Source organism: Tetrao urogallus (assembly GCF_951394365.1).
Source record: "Tetrao urogallus genome assembly, chromosome: 14".
Classification (NCBI taxonomy): domain Eukaryota; kingdom Metazoa; phylum Chordata; class Aves; order Galliformes; family Phasianidae; genus Tetrao; species Tetrao urogallus.
Window position 1 is genome coordinate 17,686,035 of NC_136827.1, and position 12,716 is coordinate 17,698,750.

At 41.9% G+C, this 12,716-nt stretch overlaps 1 protein-coding gene across 1 annotated transcript; it reads left to right on the plus strand.

Moving 5' to 3' along the window:
- Nucleotides 1–1,063: 1,063 nt before the first annotated feature.
- On the plus strand, nucleotides 1,064–9,875 carry REEP2 (receptor accessory protein 2; the record flags this gene model as incomplete). The annotated part of the gene is made up of 8 exons (XM_079542518.1): nucleotides 1,064–1,095; nucleotides 1,462–1,534; nucleotides 5,622–5,698; nucleotides 7,065–7,185; nucleotides 7,775–7,888; nucleotides 8,270–8,417; nucleotides 8,746–8,903; nucleotides 9,801–9,875. 8 exons carry the CDS (start codon nucleotides 1,064–1,066, stop codon nucleotides 9,873–9,875), a joined length of 798 nt encoding a protein of 265 aa, XP_079398644.1.
- Nucleotides 9,876–12,716: the final 2,841 nt, after the last annotated feature.

The following is a 12,716-nucleotide window of genomic DNA, read 5'->3' on the forward strand; positions in this document are numbered from 1 at the left end:
ACAAGTAATGAGATTCTGCCATGGTACCTGCCTTTTTTTAATATATTTTTGTTGTTTGGGTTCTTTTTGTTATTTATGTTTTGGTAGTAAGAAGCCACATTAGGCTTTCTAGCAAATCTTTTTTTTTTTTTTTTTTTAAATTAAAAAACAGCTTATCTAATGATCATCTTAACATGATTCAAAGATCAGTGTGCAGAGCCTGATCAGTCTTTGTCTCTAGTTTACTTAGGGGGTGCAAAGCAGTCCGTTAATTAACTCTTGCAGAGTTAACTCTTGCAGTGGCTGAAGGAAAGGATTCTCTGAACAGTACTCTTGGTTGAGTTGTTAAAACAGTCTTTGCTACTGTGTTTTCTGGTATGCTGCTGTGTCTAAATATGCAGATGGATAATATTTACTCCCCTCCTCTATAGCTTTATTTGGATAGCTGGGCAATTCTAGGCCTCACAGTCATTCTCAAGAGCAAGAGAACCAGGCACTGTGGAGTTATCCTGGAACCAGCGTTCATCCCTTAGTTTGATGACACTGACTCGTGTCTGTTAACTAGTTGAATTTCGCATCCCGGGAAGTGGGAGCCTTGGAAAGATTTTTGAATTTACGTCATCTAGATTTTAGCAGCGTTTTGGCTGTTGTGTTGCACTCTGTAGAGCAGGTAACTTCTATCTTTGGAAGACTGCTTTATCCATAGTCTCTTTTGCTGCTCCTGAAGCATCTGTCACCTTAAGTCATCGCTCCCTCTTCTGCAGCCTTTCTTACATCGTGCATGTTACTCGCCTACCATCTTTCCGGCAGGATCTCTTTACAGCCACGCCGCCCTCCCCTTTCTCCGCCCGGGAGAGGCCGCTCTGCCCCCAGGGAGCGCGCAGTTCTCGCGCCTGGAGCGAACGGCTGCGGGCACCGCCCGAACGGGGCGGGGAGGTTGGGGGCGCGATGCGGCCCGTCGACTCCGCCCCTGTAAGAGGCCGGGGCGGGGCTGCACGGTGCTCGCTGCGGGACCCGCCCTTTAAGAGCCGCCTCCCGCCGCCGCGGAGCCGTGTGTCGCCGCCCGACCCTGCCCGGCGCCGCCATGGTCTCCTGGATCATCTCCCGTCTCGTGGTGTGAGTACCGCAGTCTGGGAGGAAGGGATGCGCGGGGCGTTCGAGGGCCGGGTGCCCCGCTTCGGGCGCGGCCGCCGCCTGGAACGGAGCTGCGGCGGTGCCGCGGATTGCAGCCCGGAGAAGAACCCCGCGTCCCTGGGGGGGACCGCGGTGCGTCCTGGCGGCTCTGCGCAGGCTTCCGCGGCCCTGGAGCGGCGGCCTCCTGTAAGGGCGGCGCCGCTGCGGTGGGGGCGGCCGAGCCTTTCCTGCGGCGGCCGCGGAGGAGTGGGAGCCTCCGGGGGCTCCCTGCCGTGGAGGCGGGCAGGGGCGACGGCGGTGCGGGACGCAGGGAGCCGCGAGGTGCTGAGGGGTTTGCTCTTCTTGCAGGCTGATATTCGGTACGCTCTACCCCGCTTACTCCTCCTACAAGGCCGTGAAGACGAAAAACGTGAAGGAATACGTGAGTATGGGTTCGCCGTGTGACCAACGCTCTCCTCCACTTTCCTTCGCCCTGCCGATCCACAGCTCGACCCGGTGGTGCCGGGAGCCGCCCGCCCCGCAGTGCTGCCGGGTCGGCCAGGCTGCCTAACGAGCAGCCCCGACGGGCTTTGGAGAAGTTGCTGGCGAAGGATGCGTGCTGAAATGGGAGGCTTAAAGCTGTAAATGTGGGTTGGGGGCTTGTTTTTTTGTTTTCCCAGGAAATGTCTGAGGAAGGAGAAGTGGGAGGAAACACTGCAGTCTGGAAGCACGTGAAAGTCCAGGGACGAGTTATTTCTTGAACTCTTTTCTTATGCACTGTCGTTCTACATCTCTTTCAGTACTGCTTCTGTTTTCTTCTAATGGCCTGAGCAATCTTGCCTGATTTGTGTTTTCTTATCTACCTTGCTGTTATCAACAATTTCTCTTGGTCGGGTCTTCATTCCCATTCCTTCCTGCAATTATTTCTCTCTCTCTGTCTGTGCCTATGCTATTGTTGCAATTGTGTTATTTAAACCACCACGGGGTTTTCAGTGATGAAATGTGCCACCTTTAGAGAAGTGCTGTTGTTCAAAGGTGATTAGTGGAAGTAAGTTATTTGGCTTATGGGTAGGATGGATTTATTTCTGTTTAGGGTAATGAATAGTCAGATAGAGAAGAGAGGTAATGTGACTGAGTAGGACGTAATTTACTGATGCTGCTTTGCAGTATAGTCTGAGATTCTTCATCCAACCAACTCTGTTTGCTACTTGCAAAACAGCACGTCAGTGATAAATGTTGCAGGATCTTTCTTATGCTGCTTTAGTCTTATAAAACTGCCTAGACATTTCCTGTGCCTTTACCTAAAATTCAGCCCATGGGGTTTAGAATGTAATAGAGGCTGATGTGAAATTGTCTCGTAGTAGAAAGCTTTAAAAACAACAGTTAGCTCAGCTGATTTTTACTTTTCCGTTCTTTCTTTCTTTCCTTCAACAGAGAAGGAAAAATGTCAATGTTCAGTATACGCTGACATCCAGAAGAGCGTTTAGGAGTTGGCGTTAGAGGTATAGTCAGGAATACTTTGAACCTTACTGAACTTAGGGTTAGAGTTAAGGAGTTCATGGCCCTAAGTAGTCTTTGAATTTGTAGGCACACTTTACAGTAAGAACTGGCTTATTTTCTGTGTGTAGGTTAACTGCTGAGGTACAGAAATGCGATGTCTTGCAGATTATAAACCTTGCACTGATTTGATTTTCTTTTGGTAAATGTTACCTATATTGCAGCAGGTCTTGCTTAATCTGGTGATGAAAAAGAAATGCAATACAGTACTAGTTTCATAAAGTTTTTAGAACCAAAATGGCAGCTAATTACATGTTAGTAACCTGATCTTTGATTCAAGGAAACACATCTGAAATAACAAAATCCATCTTTTCTTAAATTATTTATTCTTAAGAGGACTATATCAGAACTAAACATGTATATAATAGATTCCACCTGTCCAAATCATTAATCTTTAGAGGGCTTTGTGTTTTTCAAGAGAAGCAGAGGGACCAGAACAAAGAAGTTTTGTTTAAACATAGTAAAGGGGAGAATGATATCTGTTCAAACTACTCATGTGAAATGTCAGTGGAAAGCTTGAATGCTGTGATGCGTGGTTATAAAGCTAGCTGTGTCTGTGCACTACACTTGCTCATAATGCTGAAGAACCAACACAGGTGGTGGGGGAAGACCTTGCAGATATATCTATGGGGAGAGTATGATGCACTGAAGGCTACCGTGATACAGATTGAGATGCCAGATGCAGTTCAGCAATGGTGTTCGAGTACAGTGCAATTGCTTTTACCCTCCGTGACAAAGATTCAAGTCCTCAACCAGCCTTGACAGACTGCCTCTGGTACCTTACGCTGTTTTAAATGTTTTTTTTTCTTTTCCTTTTACATGTAGTGTGTAGCTTTGATAGATCTACATTTCATTTATGGTTTTGTACTTAGTGAGTTGATTTAGGTTATTGGTGCGAACTGGGGAAGCGATTTATGTGCATATGTGCAATCAGCTGAAATAGGTGTTTATTCATCTGTTGAGCAACAAGGACCTGACTTCTCTTTAATGTATCAAAGAACAAATATAGCTTAGCTTGATTGTCAGTTTTTTGAAGATGTTAGTAATCTGTGGATTAGAAATATAAGGAAAATAAAGAAATATTTTTCCCTATCTGCCACTCCCCATGCTTTCTGCTTTTCTAGCTTTTGAGGATGTACACTTCAGTGACTTCTAGACCTACAACTTCAGTCCTCTGCCATATTTAACTGCGTTTCTTTTCCTCTGCGGGTAGAGGGGTAGAATAAATGATGGTAAGAGAAGAAGAGGGCAAGGCCCAGATCCATTTCCCTTATTGAACATGAGAATATGCCATACATTTAAACGTACCACACATTTGAACAGTAACGTAGCAATGTTTTTTTTACTTCTTCACACTTCCACTCAGTTTTCCTGACCATTGCATTACTACTACAAAGGTCTGGTAAGACAGAGCTTAGTTTTATAGTCTACTGTGATTATTTCTGGGTGTCATGAGCTAACTTATGTAACCATGGTACTTACCTCTTTCTGATATTGTTTTCTTTCTGAAAATGAAATTTTTATCCTTTCTTTTGTCTTTTTCCTTCCATTTTTGTCTTTTCTTTTGTGTCTTTGAACCAACTGTTAATCCTCAAGAGTCCCTACCTTTTATCTCCAACAGTACTATATTTTAATGTTTATATAAGCTTGTTGGAAACATTGTAGTGACTCTGTAGCCCCTATAGGGAAGCAGTGTAGCAAGAGGTAGGGATAGTGTAGCTTGGGGATAAGTAAATAATTTGTCTCTTTCTAGCAACAGAGTAAGTCTGATATTTTGGGTGTCATATGCAAATTAACTTTGACCCTTTCTGAACAAATGTAATCATTGACTCATAAAATGACCTTAAAGATTGCATTGTTCCAATCCCCCTGCCATGGGCAAGGACGTGTACTACAAGATCAGGTAGCCTAAAGACCCAGCCAGCCTTGAGCACTTTCAGGTATGCGGCATCCACAAGTCTGGGCAACACGTTCCAGTGCCTCACAGCCTTCAACACAAAGAATATCTTCCTAACTGCTAATCTCAACCTACCCTCTCTTAGCTTAAAACCGTGACCTTATGTCCTTACCACTGCACTCCAATAAAGAGTCTTTCCCAGTCTTTCCTGTAGGCCCCATGAAAAACTGGAAGGCCACTGTTAGGTCTCAGCCTGTCTTCATAGATCAGAGGGCTCCAGCCTTCTGATCATCTTTGTGGCCACTCTGAGCCTGCTCAAACAAATTTGTCTCTCTTATGCTGGGGACCTGGGATCCGAATGCAGTATGTAGGTGGGCTCCCATGACAGTGGAGAAGGGGAGAACCACCTTCCTCAGCCTACTGTACATGCATCCTTTGACACAGCTCAGGATACAATTGGTCTTCTGGGCTGCAAGTCCGCTTCATCAACATCAGCTTTCCATTCAGTACCCCCGAATCCTCCACAGTGCTGCTCTCCATCCACTCACTGCCCAGCCTGTACTCATGTTTGTGATTGCCCTGGCCCAGACGCAGGACCTCATGCTTGGCCTTGTTGAACTTTGTGGCATTTGCAAGGCCCCAGCTCTCAGGGCCATCCAGGTCCCTCTGGACAGCATCCCTTCCCTGCGGCATGTTGACTGCACCACACAGCTTGGTGTCCTCTGCAAACTTGCTGTATGTGCATTCAATGCTACTCTCTATGTCACTGATAATGATGTTAAATAGTTCCATTCCTTATGCAAACCCTTGAGTGATGCCACCCACCATTATTATATGTTATATATCTAATGATATTTTATGTTACTGTTTACATAATATTGATGTGTTTAGTAAACATTAATATTACATGGTTTTCTGTACTAAATGTAACATTTGGCAGCTATACTGCCGATTATATATGTATTGGTTTTTGTTTCTGCTGACTTCTTAGTGTGTGGAAGTGATGAGTCATCTCTAATGAGAGGACATTTTGCTATTTTTCTCTTTTCTGATGTGAGTGATTGCTCTTTTGCAGGTAAAGTGGATGATGTACTGGATTGTTTTTGCCTTTTTCACCACTGCAGAAACACTCACAGACATTGTTCTTTCTTGGTGAGTACTTTGGTAGCGTGTGGTGGTTTTGGTTTTTTTTTTTGGTTTTTTTTTTTTTTTGTTATTATTTTTAGGGTTTTTTTAAGTTTTTTTTTTGTTGTGTTTTTTTTTTTTTTTTTTTTTTTTAAGGTAGTACTAAGAATAAGCTTTCTCTCTTGTGCAGGAGTTTTCAATGTCCATAAAGTATGCGGGGTTGTAAACATTGTGTCTAAGCTGCTGTCTTAACTGTTTAATCTAATTTCAGACAGTTAGGATAGACACAGCCTCTTTAAGAGGGTTTCATCCATTCATAACATGAAACATTTTTGAGATACTGTTCCATGAAGTGATAAAGTTAGAGGCACAAAAAAAAAAAAAAAAGGTTGGGGGGGAGGATGGTAGAAGGAAAGGACCTGTTTTGCTTTGCAAGTCTGTTGTATGGAGGAGCAGATTGGATGCATGCCTTTGCTCTGAGATGATGATTTTGCATGATGAAAACGTCTTCCACTACCAGGGGTGGAGTGAGGCAGCTTTTCGTCCCTCAGTACTGTGTGTCATGCGTGGCAGTATTCAAACAGAGGCATTCAACAGTGACAACAAAATATCGTTTTCTTAATTGCTTTAGTGTCAGTGTCTTGCATGCATCTGGAAGATTACAGACCAGTCAGAGTTATGTCTTTTAAAGAAATAAGAAGTGGCTACATATGCTTTACGTATGCTCTACTGTTTTGCCCCTTCCTGCATAAAATCTGGGAAAGCAAAGATCTGAAAAATACAAGAGCTTCGCCTTAAAAGTGAACCGCTGAAAATAGAAGTCTCTTAATACCAGCAGAGACAGGGAATTTTGTGTTCGCTTATTTGAATCTCCACTGTTGTATCTTCCCAGAGACTTTACTGAGTAAGAAGTAGTGATGAAAGGCTTATGCTGCCTGTTCTTAGCCACCAGCGTTAGTAACAACTAGAGAGCTCTAGAGATACTTAATTGAAAACTCCAATAAACGAAGCTGCTGCAATAGTAGCATTCAGCAGATAGTCTTTGAACAAACTAAAGAATGGTGAGTGGCGATGAGATCAGCGTGTTTGCAGGGCGAGAGGTGCCCAGTTTATGGAGTTTTTGTGGCTATGCATGCCAGACTGAATGAAATTCCAGGAAGGTGCGTCCTAGGATTCCAGAGAGGATTCTGCTATTCTGACCTGTTATATTGATTATTATTATTCTTTTATGTTTGAGTCCTTACTTTCTCTTTACTCATTCTGCCTGTGCTGCTGTCTACCAATTATCTCCATCTGTCTCTGTGATGATCTTGATTCCAGTTTTCCATCTTTCTCCCTATTTTCTTTTTTTTTTTTTCTTTTTTTTTTTTTCCCCCTTCTCTCTTTCTCTCAGGTTTCCCTTTTATTTCGAGTTGAAAATCGCATTTGTGATTTGGCTGCTCTCCCCTTACACCAAGGGCTCCAGTGTCCTCTACAGGAAGTTTGTGCACCCAACGCTCTCCAATAAGGAGAAGGTACTCACGTGTTGGAACATACTGACCTGCCTGGAAGTTGATTCAATTTTCGTTCAGCTGTGAATCTTAATGAAAATTCAGATGCATAATTTGAGCTTCTGCTGATGTGTGTAGGCATAGAATGGTTGCCTCTGACAGTTATGTCATTCTGCAGCCTACTGAAGAATATAATGTAACCAGTATTTTGCCTAATGCTTAGAAAGTGTGTTTGGCTGTCCCAGCATCTTTAGCCCTTATAGCTACTATCAGTAGTTACATTTTTTTCAATCATGTTAGTAGCCATATGTTCTGTAGCCAGGCTGTTTTTTCACATTCTCACTGTAAGCAATTGCTTTGTTTCAAATGTGATAATTTGGAGATTGCATTCCTTAAGTTACAGTTGCATTTATAAGCTTTCTGTAAGTAGCAGAAAAAATACAATTATTTGATCTATGGCAGATTAGTCTGGCAGACTGAAAGAAAAAAAGGTGCCCTGATGAGCGGTGAGTTTTAAAGATGATGATGGGGAAGACTGATCAAGTGTTTGCATTTGTTGGTTTCTTTATTTTTCATTGGTAGCTAAATGCTGTGGTGCATGTTGTTTTCTTAGGAAATTGATGAATACATTACTCAGGCTCGTGACAAAAGCTATGAAACCATGATGCGAGTTGGCAAAAGAGGATTAAATCTGGCTGCAAATGCAGCAGTTACTGCAGCTGCAAAGGTAATGCAACACCTGCACTACAAACGTGGTTTAAACTTCAGTGACCCTCTGGAATTCGGCAGTACTTTAGCTGTGTATACCAGGCATTAGTTGTGTTAGTTAGGGGTGCTAGTACTTGTTGTCTGTTTTACCTTAACACCAGTTTGCCTTGCAGTAAATCTCGTCCTTTGATTTATGACGAGCAGAGGTAGAGTGGAACGGATTTTGCTCTAACCTCTTCCCCGGTCTTGGGAGCATACTTTTTTTCCTTTTTCTGGTGATGTTGGTTTCTTTGTACTTGTCTTATAGTATTGTAGTGGGGAATGTGGCACCTTCCTTTTTCTGAATGAGATGATTTTGGTGAAAGTGAAGTGTCTTTGACCCCAGTTTTTATGTGCTTAGGGCCAAGGAGTTTTGTCTGAGAAGTTACGAAGTTTCAGCATGCAGGATCTCACTCTGATCCGCGACGAAGATGCTGCGCATTTGCAAAGCCATGAGTCACAGCTTCGCCCCTCTGGAGGAAGCCTCCTTGAAACTATTGAGGATTCAGGTACAGAAAATCCCTGCTGGGCCACTGTGTGAGGCCTCACTTGGTAAGCCAGCAAGTGAGGATTCCTGGACTTCATGCACCAGGTCTCTGAAAGACTACAAGTTTGCAAATTATCTGGGAGAAACTGTTCTTTTTCCTTGTTCCTTCCAAACTAATAATAAATCCTTGTACCTGGATTGTCCTCCTGAAGGAATTTTGACATCTCTCTTCCATGTGGTCCTTAAGGATGGGACAGTTTAGATTAGATGTCGGCACGTAAAGTCTAAAAATCACATCTGAATATGACTTTTCAAAAATATTTGAAAAAAACCATTTTCTCATCTCTTAGCTTCCTGTTACTCCTCAGGAGAGGAGAGTGGCGTGGCACAGAGACCTAATGGAACCCCATCAGAGATTAGAACAGACCCATCAGATGAAGATGCAGGAGACAAACTGCCAAAACGTTCGCAGAGCCTCAAAGCTCCTAGGAAGATGACAAAATCTGAGGTGAGCAGGTGTATAAATTGTTTCCAACACAGACATTGATTCCTGAGGTTTTGTCAGAAGGCTCTGGCTTCATAGTCTGTGTGTTTAATAGCTGGTTTTTATAAGCGTTATTGGAGAGTTTGCTGCTAGAGTCCTACATCAGAGGACTTGCCATCTGCTTGCTGTCATCTTCTATAGTTTTTGTATTTTTATTACATAAGCCAGGACCTAGGTTTGCATATTTAGGCAGTAGATATTTTTAGAGTGTTCAAAATAGGTCTGGATCTTTCTTAAATCTCCAAGGCTTACTCCTATGTTGACCCTTCTACTTCCTTCCATAGTACAGTGGAAGTGGGCAGGGAAACATAAGGAGAAATGTTTTCTAGTGGGAAATTGTTGAAGTGACTCAGAAGTTGTGAAAAGGCTGTAATGACTCTCTGCCATTCATTGTGAATACAGAAACTCCAGTAAAGCCCTTTGTAAGCATATCGTTTTTCATACGTGGCTTATTCTTTAGTTTGAATTACTAATTCAAGATGTTTCTATGATTTGGGCTATTAGGAATGGTCATCAGAAAGCAGAAAAGTTAATGCAGTGAAAATGCTGTGTCGGTGTTACTGCTTAGAACTTTTGTGATGTCTAAGGTTTTGCCAAGACAACTTACTTCAATTTGCTATTGCATTTCCTGTTTCATGATGTCTTCCTTTCCTTATTGTTTTCTGAAGGATATGCTGAGAGTAATCTGATTAGCAACAACATAAATATTTAAATAGTGTTTTTGAAACAATAGATGATGTGAATAGGGTCACTGTGCTGTAGCTTTTTTGTCCTACTTTCTCTTTGCATCTTTGTCTCTTTCTGTTAGACATCTCGGTGTTGCAGTAAACTAATATAAGATACCTCTTTCTTTCTCCTCAGCTGCCTGTAAAAAGTGTGAAAGCCCGCCCTAAGAAGAAAGCTGCAGGTTCTCTTACTTCTGGGGAGTCATCCTAAGGAGCCCTCCCCTCCACAACACCCGTCTCTGTCCCAGGATTTGCCTGTAGCTTTTGAGTGGAAACTGTCCTAAGGAAGGGAGCTGAGATTAATGTACATAACAGATACTGCTTTGTAGAGCTCGTTCTAAGGTCAAGGGGGGAAGCTGGGATTCAGAACGTGGAATAGAGGATGCACATCCTCAGGAATTTTCTCCTTTTCATCCCCATCTTGGAGAAAGTGCTAATGTGTCTGTACATAACCTGTTGCTTTGAAATTCCTTCCATATAACCCTAACTGGAGAGAATCTTGATGAGGAGAACTGACCAAGGTTAGAGATACCTGTTGCACTGATGCTGGAAAAATAATCAGACAGTGGAGTTCCTCGGGGTTGGGTGGCTCCCCACATTGTCTTATTTTGCTCTGGGTATCCTTCTGCAGCTGTGTTAAGAAGTGCCCACAACGATTCATCCGTCTTAAGAACGGACCACAACTGTCATGTCCATCCCCTTCCAGAAGTGACTAAAATGGTGTATGCTGAGTGCTTTTGAATGTAAAGGACTCACTCATGGGAGGAGTAAACCAGATTATGGATTTTAGTACTGGAAGATGAGCTTGTTTTTATTTTTCTAAAAGGTTAGTGATGAAATTAGTAAGCTTAGTTATGAAGAAAATGTTCTGTTGTCTGCATACATGAAGGAGTAGGTACAGATATCCAAGGGAGGTGGCTGTTGAGAAGGAAAGGTGATCATTCATAAGATTTTGGCAATTTCCTTTTTTTTTTTTTTTTTAAAAAAAAAAAAAAAGCTACTTGAGTTTTATTTCTGTTGTTCACTTTGATTCCTGTAAAATCAGAGTGAGAGCATTTCTGTGCAGTGGGAAAAGCAGTCAGTTTGCCAGTTGTTGAATTCCGTGTCTCAGTGATGCTTTTCTACAGACTAATTCTTACTTTCTAGCAGATTTCTGGGGAAAATCTGACTCACTGTAGTCTGCAGACATACTAGAGAACTCCAGAAGCCCTTGTCTTTCAGCTTTAGGAGATCTATTCTCAGAGTACAAGAACAGACAAATAGCTGATGTACAACCTTGTCTTATTGCAGAATTGGATTTATGGAGGATAAAAGAGGGGTGGGGTGACTAGGGCTCACTATTCTGCTTTATCAGTCATCTTGCTTTATCCTACTCCAGCTCTTGCACAAATTTTCTTTTTTGACCATTAGCCATGCTTGTCAATGTTCTGAGACCTGAGCAGCATCCAATGCTTATAACAGAATTACGTTGCATGTAGAATATATGTTGTGGGAATGAAACTGCAGAGAAAAGATGAATAGAAATGCATAGCTCTCCTGTTGTTGAGTTCTGTAATGGGGGAGCACCATCACAGAGAGCTCATGATGTAGACATTCATGTTTGCTTGTGTCTCGTGCTGTATATTTCTCAAATTACAGTAGATTCATCACAGAGACCCAGCATTTTGTTATTGACAATGTATGGAAGCCCTGCTGTAAGATTCCACAAATATTTCTGCCCTAAGGAATAGCCCTTCGGAAGTTTGTAAAGTTGAAGATTGAGGCTGAATTTTTTATTTCATATTGTCTTGGTGTCAAATTGTTATGAATTACCCAATGTTTGGGGAAAACAATTAAGTTGCTTTTACTTTTCTTTGTCGCTTTTAAAATTTTAAACCTTGACTGATTGTGTTAAAAACTTGCAACTTGTCATTAGTACTTGTTCTAAAGCATGCACAAATTCTTACCCAGGATCCAGTAGAAAATCTTTGATTTTACTTTGGGATTTGAGTTGGGGAGGCAAAGGGTGGAAGGGGAAGTAGAAAGTGTTCATTTTTTCTTCTGTTAGAAAGCATTGTATACGTGCCTCACTAGTACATGGAATGGCAAGTACTGCAGCAAGAATTCTTTCTGTTCCCAGTGGAAATTCCTCTCCTTATTGAATATGAGGAAGATTAAGTTGTGAGGAATTGTTCAGTACAAGAAACTCTAGGACGCAAGAAACTATTATTCTCTATACTCAAAATACCTCTATAACCATATTTCTATATTCTTCTTTTCCAACAAAAAATCTCCATGGCAAATTATTTATCTAAATCATTGTGAGGGAGTTGATTTGGAGGCAAAGGATTAATTAGTCTGTCCTTATGCTAATCTTTCTGCCTTCTTGTGCATGCTTTGATAGTCTCTGATTATTAGGTTTTCATACAGTGACTTTCCAGAACGCTTTCTAGATTCAGTTCATCTGCAGTAACTTGTCCTGCTTTTAATTGCAAGTAGAATTTCTGAAGATTCAATTTTGGTGTTTGGATTTGCTTTTGTCCTCCTGAACGAGATGCTTTACTAAGTATCTTTTACTTAACATTGATGCTTGATATCATAGCCTTTGGGTAAGTATGGGTCAATCGATCTGACTTCTTGTATAGGGAGATTAAATCATATCTTTTTTAAATTAAGAATCTGGAGTAGTTACAGGCTATGTGGAGTGTGTGAGATACAGAGCTGATGATGTTAGGCAGCAGAACTTGGCCCAGAGCAAGATAATGTCTTAGAATGGACACTGTTTTCTTCTTCCAGTACAGATGTGACTGCTAGACTTCGCTCTGCTTGATCAAAGCCTCTGCAGATTTCCACCACCCTTAGTGAATTCCTAGATATAGTTCTGCATTGGATGACATGGTCTTGCATAGAAATTCTCTTGCTAATGAGAGTGCTGAATGTGCTGTTTTGATAAAATGCTTTTAACAGCTGTTGTTCAATGTTTCCAACAGGAAATGCTGGAATGTAGTTTCTATTCAGTATCTTCTGTGAGCTTGATTGTGCAATTAAGCAAATGGTTTAATCTGTAACTAGC